At 46.1% G+C, this 9,269-nt stretch overlaps 1 protein-coding gene across 2 annotated transcripts in view; it reads right to left on the bottom strand.

Moving 5' to 3' along the window:
* The window catches only part of SPRED1 (sprouty related EVH1 domain containing 1), a 67,523-nt gene extending 59,366 nt beyond the window's left edge, over positions 1-8,157 (bottom strand). Inside the window, exons 1-2 of one of the 2 annotated variants that reach the window (XM_030452105.1) lie at positions 7,100-8,102; positions 6,240-6,492 (exon numbers count right to left, since the gene is read on the bottom strand). Coding sequence is in view for 1 of the 2 variants with exons in the window: in XM_030452104.1 (XP_030307964.1) it covers positions 7,100-7,131 (32 nt within the window). In the remaining variant the exon portion in view is untranslated. Of the gene's footprint in view, positions 1-6,239; positions 6,493-7,099 lie in introns of both variants that reach the window. The other variant, XM_030452104.1, reaches the window with a different exon arrangement.
* Between the last annotated feature and the right edge of the window lie 1,112 nt (positions 8,158-9,269).

Here is a 9,269-nt window from a genome sequence, read left to right on the forward strand (position 1 = left end):
AGGTTTATTTAGGGAAGGCAGTCAGACTCAGTAACAATTCTTAATAAACTTAACACTAGTTTTCAGTAATTACTTGTCTTATTAATGAAAATTTTGATAGTGGTTGCCACACTTGCTTGTTAGCAGCATTTGACCTTACAAAAAATGCAACAAATCAGTTTCCTTTTTGTTTTGACAAACTTGGGTTAGTACCACAATTTGTCAGCACAAGTAAAAGAAGGGTAACTGTCAACAGTTGTCAGGTCACTTTGGGTAAGACCTACATATTTGGTACCACTTTCCTGGAGTTGGTTTTTTTTTTGATGGTTATGTTTTGGTTTTTCCTTAAAAAAAGACAACTTTTTCATAGACGTTAATGACATCTGTTCTTGCAAACCATTCAAACCAAACAGTGGCTCTTCTTTAGGATTTCTTTAGGAATTCTTAACAGGCGAGTGTTTGGCTTGCTGCTGCAGTGTAGGGATAATAAGACTTCCTCACCTAACTATAGTATTAACACACAGCAGTAGTCAGAATTATCAAACAAGAGTGAATGCATCTGGGGGAAAAAATAAAAGAGGAAAAAATTTTACCACTTAATTTTTAAGATGGTTCAGATGTTTGGACAGTACATGTTTGGGGAATTCTTGTGTAACACACACATAAAAACCCATTTTCTTCTGAATGGGAGTGTGGTATCAGGCAGCAATGCAGATGGAGCACAGTAACAGCCCAAGTTTCTGTGGCCTATTTTCCCTGTTTGAAATGAAGTATTTACTGTTATATCTGTGTGTTATATCTTGTGATCTCCTTGAATATATAGATGCACTTATTATCATTGTATTTGGGCTGTTTTATTAGTACCATTATTTATTTTCCCTACCTTACTTGGAGCATTGGGAATCAGGGTCTGCAGCTGTGTATAGCAAGTCAGTTGTTATTTAATTGGAGCTACATTTATAAACCATTTCAGTACTCAAAACACTGAAATGCAAATTTTCTGTCTCTTAGTGTATCTGAAGATTTGTTGGTCACTTGGTTTTGTGGTATTTGTTTTTCTAAAAATTCTTTTCTTGCTATATCTGGAGAGAAACAGTGAATATAAAATGCTGAATATATCTAAATTAATATATATTATTTTAGCAAACTGATAGCAGAAATACCAGCATGAACATTATGTAAAAGATAAGCTTTAAAAGATGTGAAAACACATTCACTTAAAATGTCTGCTTACTTCCTACAAGGAAGTGTTCAACACTTCCATAGTCCAAGGGACTTTTCCCTGGTATTTTTCAAGCAGAGAGATACCGAGTTTACCCTGGTACCGTATACCATAAAATATATCATATACAACATGATACCACCTTGTATATGAGAAAACATGCAGACAATAGTGCCAGATTTTTAAAAGATGATAGCCCAAGCACCAGCAGAAAAAAAAAATTAAAAATCTTCCCTTAGAGTACTAGAAAACTAAGAGCAAGAAATGTATTGCTATTGTCTTAAGTCTAGAAACAAATGTCGATACAGCATACCAAAGGAGTATCCAGTGCCCTTCCTACCATCAAAAAACGAAGCATCACTGAATATTTTTTCTGCTGAATACCAAGACTGGTGAGAAGACATGTCTAACAAAGTATTAGAAAGTATAAAAGAGGTTATAAAAATGTTAACATCTTACCGATTTTTAATCTGAAATACTCGGGCCACATTTGTTACCACTAATTAAATAAATGCTTCACAACTACAAATACTTTCAAAAGAGGAACGAGTATCTTCCAGGCAGAGAAAGGAGGAACAAATTCCATGTTTTCAGGCACCTTTTAATTTTTGTCTATGACCAATTCCAAACATTGTTATTGTGCAAACTGCACCAGTTAAAATTTGCTTGCTTAAACACTGCTGCACATTAGAACTGAGAAGAGAAAGGCTAAGATGGTTCCTTTTTCATATATCCATAGAGAAACTGGGATTCTCAACAACATGGCCACTCCCAACCATCTTTCAAATTTCTTTAAGGAAACTGCAACATGATCCAATCAAGAAAGAGTAAGAGGGTGAAAACAGACATTTAAAAGTTAAAACACCCCCCTTTAAGACAATGTACATTGTATGCTGTATCATAGTTACTTTTTTTGAATGAGGGGAGTAAAAAAAAAAAAAAAAACAACAGTGAAAAAAAAGACATAAGTATTTCCTGTGTCTCCTTGTTAAGCTTGTGTCAATATTCTAAAAAGTATTTTTTATTTCTGGTGTTTGTCATATCCCATCAGACCATCACCAATATATACAATATCTGCAGATATACACAATAATGGGTAAATAACAAACAAAATGCCAGTGTTTAGCAAAAAAACACAAATCACCAGAAATTCCCTCAGCTTTAATCCTGTGACTTCCAATTCTGGGAAGATATATTCCTTTCATGGAATTTCTCTACTTTTGAAACATATGCCGATGTCCTCATTGCCACTTTAACCCTTCAGGAATATTACATTTTAATGAACAAACAAGGAAAATACTAATTTTTTAATTCAAACATTATCACTTTCTCCAGTTAGGCTGCAGCATCCAAAAAGCATTTTTCTGCAATACCACAGTAATCAAGGAATGTTGCTAAGGTGAACCCTTTTTTCAAAATAAAACAAATAAAAACTAAAAAACCCTGACTCCCAGATTACATAACATGCAAATTCAGTTTCACCTTCAAAAGAGTGTCACATCATGTCAAGCCAAAGAGACAGGAAGAAGCAGTTCATGAGACTGGAAAAGCCTCCCCAAAAGAAAATCTATCAGAACTGTCATGATTTGATGTAATCACTTGATTTAGAAGATGCTTTCCTTACATAAATAAAAAAAAATTAAAAAAAAAATCTGACTTAAAAAAAATTCTTTACATTAAGAGATGAAGAATTCCAAATTCTATATTCCAAAGCCTAGAAAATTAGCCTCCTGAAAAGTGGCCAATTTATTAGTTCCTTCTAGAACTAATAAAGCCAACTAGTTTGCTTTACTTTCTGCAGTATCATCTCATGTTCTTCTTTGAGTATCTGGGCTTGTAATACATGGCATTCTGGATCACAAATGAAGTATAAACAGTATTTTTTAAAAATTCAAAGACGACATGAACATATAAAGTAGTTTGGATTGAAAAAGTAAAGCTGAACTAAATTTTTTAAAATAACACCTATGTTTATAACATCATAATCTAGAGGCTGTTAAACATACAGCATTAATATACACTCAGTGATTTTTTAATTTATAATATCTTGAATTAAGTTATCCAGGAAAATTAGTATAAGATTACCTATCTCTCTTTTTAACAAAACAATAAGCATATGATAGAGCAAATCTGTAAAAACACAGTACATAAAAGCAATTTTGAATATAATTCAAGAGCACAAGAATTCCCTGAAAAAGGAGGCCACCTGCAACACAGAGCAAAGTAAACAAGCCAATAAAGCATTGCTCCTGCTTCTCAATAGCAGCAACTCAGACTCCATCTTAAGCCTGTCATCATTCATCCCTACTGAATGGGGACTACATAACGTAACAATTATTCTGCTTTAGCTAACACTAACATTTCCAGACAGCAATAAAATCTGCCACCAAAACAGGAATTTCATGCAGTGTTTGCTGACCTGCCTGCTTTGACATTATTAAGTTGCATTAACAGCAAATTGACCCGCGAGCCCACAAATCCTACTAATTCCTTCATTTAAAAACTGAGAGTATTTGTGAACACCACATCGTGTTCCTGCTGACCACACTGACTGCACAACACAGAGGAAAAAGCAAAAAAAGATCTGGAGGTACACAAATGCTCTCATTTAACTAACACAAAACACAACAGTATCACTGCAAGAACAATACAAAAATCATCAACAAGGATTCATCTCTGGCAATCAGAATTTCAGGAGGCTGTCTGCCGTATGTTCATAAATGACTGGAAACTTAGTAGTACTTAACGCTGCTTTTAAATTAAACTTTCCCACTATCACTGAGAATTTAACATCATTAACAGAGGTCAAACTCCAGGCACCACGAATGTTTTTATCTTGCTTCATAAAATGAAGTTTTATAAACAAAAAAGAATGCTTTATTACCAGAACATTCCCGGTACCCACAAATGACACAAAATGACCAGCAAAGTGCCAGTGTTCGCCCTTATATGTCCAGAGATTTATTAATGAATTCAAGGCCATTGATGTAATCAATTATACTGATAAAATTAAACACAGTGAACTTTTAATGTATGATGAACACCAATTTGTAGATCTGCCCTATTTTCATGAATGGTTTATTTGGCGTTTCAATCATATTTCCCAGTCATTTAAAGTGATTCACTTGTGCAATGTGCAAAATCAACCAAAGAGGAGCAACCCTGGACTAGGCAAAATTCTGTAAAAAGAAAAAAATCAAACTAAATCGAGAAGAGAAACATTTTTTTTTCTCTGATATTCTAATAACCAAAGGGAAAAAAAAAATCTATAATTTGACATAAAGCACTGTTACAGTGCTTTGTAAGGCTTTATCCATTTAGCTCTGTAACAATGCCGAAGTAACTCAAAGCAAATACTCTATGTGAGCTTTCCTTTCTGGTTTTAAGTAAAGGTTGGTAATCTTTCAGGTATTCTTTTAGGCTGCACTAACAACAAAGCCTCCTACATCCATGAACGTGTAACGAAGGATTGCCTTAGTGTAATTTGTTAAGATAATGAAATAGAGCTTTCATGAACGGCGCACATCACCCTTTGAGCATGGGCAACCACAAAACAGTTACATCAAACAAATACAGTGTCAGCTTTGGGGATCCCTCATCACCCGAGTTTTGCTTCATTTTATTTTTTGAATGATGTAAAAATATGGTTAATATCCTGACCTCTAAGCAGTTTATGCCGTATTACAAATATTTCCCTGTTATTCTGATTATTTCAGAGGTCTTTTCAGCCATGGCGTAGGTTAAAGGGAAATGACAATTCCTTATCTGGCACAAAATCAGCAATGCAGTTCATTTTTGTCTCTCTACTTAGTTGTCTTCCCTGTTACCTGTATTTTGTAACAGACAATGTTTTCAGATTTCTCATTAGGTATGACTGACTTCCTTCCATAACACGCTCATATCTTGCAGATGTGACACAGTGTAGTTCAGTAACACATAAATTATACAAAATGGATAAGCACACTGTCTTGAAAACACGTTCATAACAATGAATTTGATTTTCAGTATTGCATTTGAGTCAGTATTTACGGAAGGGAAAGTATTTCTGAATAAGGCTCTGGTTTTCTGAATAAAACTCTTCCCTGCTTAAATGTTAGATGGTATATCGAAAAGGTACTTCCGAACTACTGCTCCTTTACAGGAAAATGACAAACGCAAACCATAAAAAACACTTCCCTCCCCTCGGCCCCCTCATTTTTCCAGCGACTTCCCATGCTGGCAGCCATAAGCCCTCTTTCTGCTGCCCTCCCCGATAAACCTGCCGGCCTGGCTGCCTCTCCCTTCCCATGGAGGACTGATCTGCGAGGCTGCTGAATGCAGACACTGTACTGCACTGTGAATGGACAGCCAGGTATTTTATGAATGGAGCGGATCACGTGCTCCCAGCACCTCCCCGAGCTGATATTTCCCACATAACTGTGTCAACAAGCAGCGAACAGCACATATTAATACAGCAGGTCCTGGAGACCTTCCTCCGCCAGCCGCCGGCTGCGGGCTGCTCCTTCGCACCGGAGCAGCAGCGCCAGGCGCTCTGCAGGGCAGGTTTTGCCGCAGGTCAGCGGTGATGACAGCAATATTTTTTTCGTTATTTTTTTTTTTTTTTTATGAATGGAGATTGTGGTATGCAAATGAGAGCGATTCACAAAAAAGGAAACATGGCGGCGGCCCCGGCTCCCGGCCCTGCGGGCGCCGCAGCGGCTCCTGACCGGCCCGGCCCGGCCCGCTCCACGGCCGGTAGCGCCCACTCCCCGGGCCCCGCACCCCGCGGGGTTCTGCTCCTCGGGGAGCACAACGCCGCGTTGGGGGCAGCGCAGGGGAAGGAGGTGCGCGGGCTTTGCTCGGGGGGGAGGCAGCGAAAGGGGGGAACCCTTTTTCCCAGGCGGAGGAGGAGACCCCTCCGCGCCCTGCCAGCCCCGCCGGCTGCTCGCCCTCCACCCGCCGCTACCTGCCGGCACAATGGGCGCTCGGCAGGCCCCCTCCCCAGCGCCATGGCCGCGGCTGCCGCCGCATCATTCATAAAATCAGCCCGAGCACAGACCGACATCGCCAACCATAACGCCACAGCGATGAACTTCCCGGGAACAGGAAAAGTTTCAAAATCCTTTATGTTTTTCAATGCCGTAAAGGAACTCGGATGTTTCCTGACAAATATTCATCTCCTCCGACCCAAAATGTGTTTCAAAGATAGATTACACGCAGGGGGATACAACCGCGCACACACATTTTCTGGATTTCCTCCAAACCAGTCAACCAGTAAAAACATGAATAGCTCCTTGAACTGTCCCCTTTCCCTTAAAAAGAAAAAAAAAAAAAAAAAAAAAAAAAAAGAAAAAAGAAAAGAAAAAGAAAAAAGAAAAGTCCCAAGTGTTCATTAAAAGGGAAAGAAAAAAAAAAGAAAAGAAGGGCTTTAGGGTAGGTTTAAGCTGTATTTACACTGACTGACTCATCCAATTAAAATTCAAGAGCAGTTTCCTGCAGGATGAAGCTCCCACACACTAGTTTCCATGTGAAATATCCACAAGTAATAGGATATTATCAGAGGTGGTACGTGCCGATACCTCTCTGGGCATTCAAACCCCATCCTCCCCCTTCCAGACACCATCGTTACCTGCACCGTTTTCTACTGGGCTTTAACTAAACCACGCTTTTCTGGCCGTTGGCTCGCAGCCCTTCCACACCAAGCTCCTTCACAAAGAGGGAGCTTTCTGAGCTTCCATATATGCGAGCAGAAATGCGCAGTACGCGCAGGGGGAGGCCGGGACACGTACGTGAGCGGGCAGAGGCCCCCGCGGGGCGCGGAACCGGGGGACGCGCCGAGCCCCAGCCCCGGCCCCAGCCCGACCCCGGGGCGGAGGGGAGAGCCGCCGCCGCGGCAGGGAGAGAGGAACGGCCGCTTACTCGTTGTTAGAAGTCGCCGTCTCTTCGCTCATTTTCTCCTCACCGCGATCCGACAGGGAGACGGAGCAGCACCGACGCAGCCAGGGCGCAGGCAGAACTCACCAGAAACTTCACCATTGTTACCCCCCCGGTCTGCCCTCCCCTGCCAGGGCACGGGCAGCGTTGTGAAGTGAGGGAGAAGGAGGGGGGAAAGAAGGGGAGGAGGGGGACGACAGCGATCTTTATCCTGGAAACACGAAATCCTATGGTCCGGCGCTGGAGCGTATTTCCCCCTGTCTTTAGAGATGATGATGATGAAGGTGGTGGTGAACACAGCTGCAACAACCACGGATCTTCTGCTCTTGAACTGCTCCCAGTTAAACGGGAACAGAGTGCTGGAGACAAGGGAGGGCTCCTCGCCGCAAAAAGCTGCGCCGCACCGTCCTCCCGCTGCAGCTCATCTCCCGCTGCAGCCGCCTTCGCTGCTGCTGCCCTCCTCCACCTCTTCTTCTTCTTTTTCTCCTTCTTCCTCCTCCTCTTCCTCCACCTCCTGCTGCTGCTGCTGCTGTTCGGCCGCCTCCCTGCCCGCCCGCCTCCCGCGCCCAGCCGGGGCAGGCGGCCGCAGAAATTCCTCCAGACACCGGAGCCGCCACAGGCCGGGGCTGGCGGGGAGGAGGGGGGAAGGGAGAAAGGGGGGGGAGCAGAACGGCTCAACTGGGTTCTCCCACCCCCTCCAAAGCGACGCCGAGCACTGCGGAGGGAGGACGAGCCGGCCCCGAGGAGAAGGCTGGTGACGGGGGGAGGGAGGCGTTTTAAACCAGCCTGGGGGTGGGAAGGGGGGGGACGGAGGAGAGAGAGGATGCGTCACGGCTGTTTATGCGAAGAGAGGAGCGGGGAGGGAGGGGAAGAGGAGCTGCTAGGGCGAGAGAGGAGCCCCAAGCCGCAGGACGCGGGGGAGAGGAGGGAGAAAGCCCGCGGGGAAGTTCAGCGGCAACGCTCCCTCCCCGGCAGCAACTCCATTAGCGGCCGCCGCCGCCGCCTCGGCTCCTTGCAGCCGCCTCCGCCTCCTCCTCACAGGAAAACTGGGCGGAAGCGTTGACTTCAAGCTCCTTCCGCCGCCACAGCTTGATCCAAAATAACCACGGGGGAAAGGGAGGAGGGAGAGGAGAGAAGAGCGAGGGGAGGGAAGCAGTCCCCTTGACCCAGCTCCCACCGCCCTCCCCGCGGCGCCCGGCGCCTGCCCTGCTCCCGAGTTTCCTGAAAGTAGTTCCCTTCCCCCCGGCGCTGCCTCGCGCGCTTCCCGAAGAGCGGAGGCCGCCGCACACGCACGGCGCCGCGGAGGGATACGCGAGTTTCCCCCTCCATCGCCCTCCTTCCTGGGCCGAGGGCGCGGGGCAGCGGCCGCCACTCCCGTCCCGGGGCCCGGCAGCCTCCGGCACCTTCCCCCCCCTTCCCTCCCTCCCTCCCCGGCAGCGCGGCCGGCGGGCACCGCTCCGTACGGGGCGGTGCAGACCCCGGGGACTCGGCCGTGGACCGGAGCGGGTGGTCTGGGATGTGGCGGGAGGGGGCTACAGCCTGCGGCGGCCAGGGGGCTCGGGGCGGGGGCGGGTGAGCGACGGCAGGGCTCCGCGGGTCCGTGCCCGGGAGCCTCCGCCGGCGGGCTGGGTCTGCACTCTCTGCCTACTTTTATTAAGCCGAGGTGAATGTAACCGCTAAGTGTCCGGTAGCCGGCAAGCAGGGGGGACGGCGGCCGGGGAAGCGGGACCCACTCCCCCACCTCCCCGTGGCACGGGTGTCTTCTCCCTCGGGGCCCCGCCGTTCGACGGAAGCGGCGCCGGTCAAGTGCGGGGACCGGCGGGCCGAGGAAGGCGGTCACATTAACCCGGGTCTCCTCTGCTCCGAATGATGCCGTGCGAGGCTGCGGGCAGCGTGCCGCCTATGGAGACGGGGTGCCGGACTCGCCTTCTGCCTTGGAGCGGCGAACCCTCCCTCTGCTCCTCGGTTCACAAACTCCGGAAACTTGGGAGCGGTCCGAAGGGGGGAGATGGCAGGGAGGGAGCCTGAGACCCCGGCTCGGCCTCTCTGTAAGCGCTCGCTGCGATGGAGGCACTTGCAGTGGATCCAGGCAAGCGCTGACATCGAGAAGCAGCAGCAGCAACCGAGCCCAAATCCCTGTTCAGGAACTTAGAAA

Source organism: Calypte anna, chromosome 5A (genome assembly GCF_003957555.1).
Source record: "Calypte anna isolate BGI_N300 chromosome 5A, bCalAnn1_v1.p, whole genome shotgun sequence".
NCBI lineage: Eukaryota > Metazoa > Chordata > Aves > Apodiformes > Trochilidae > Calypte > Calypte anna.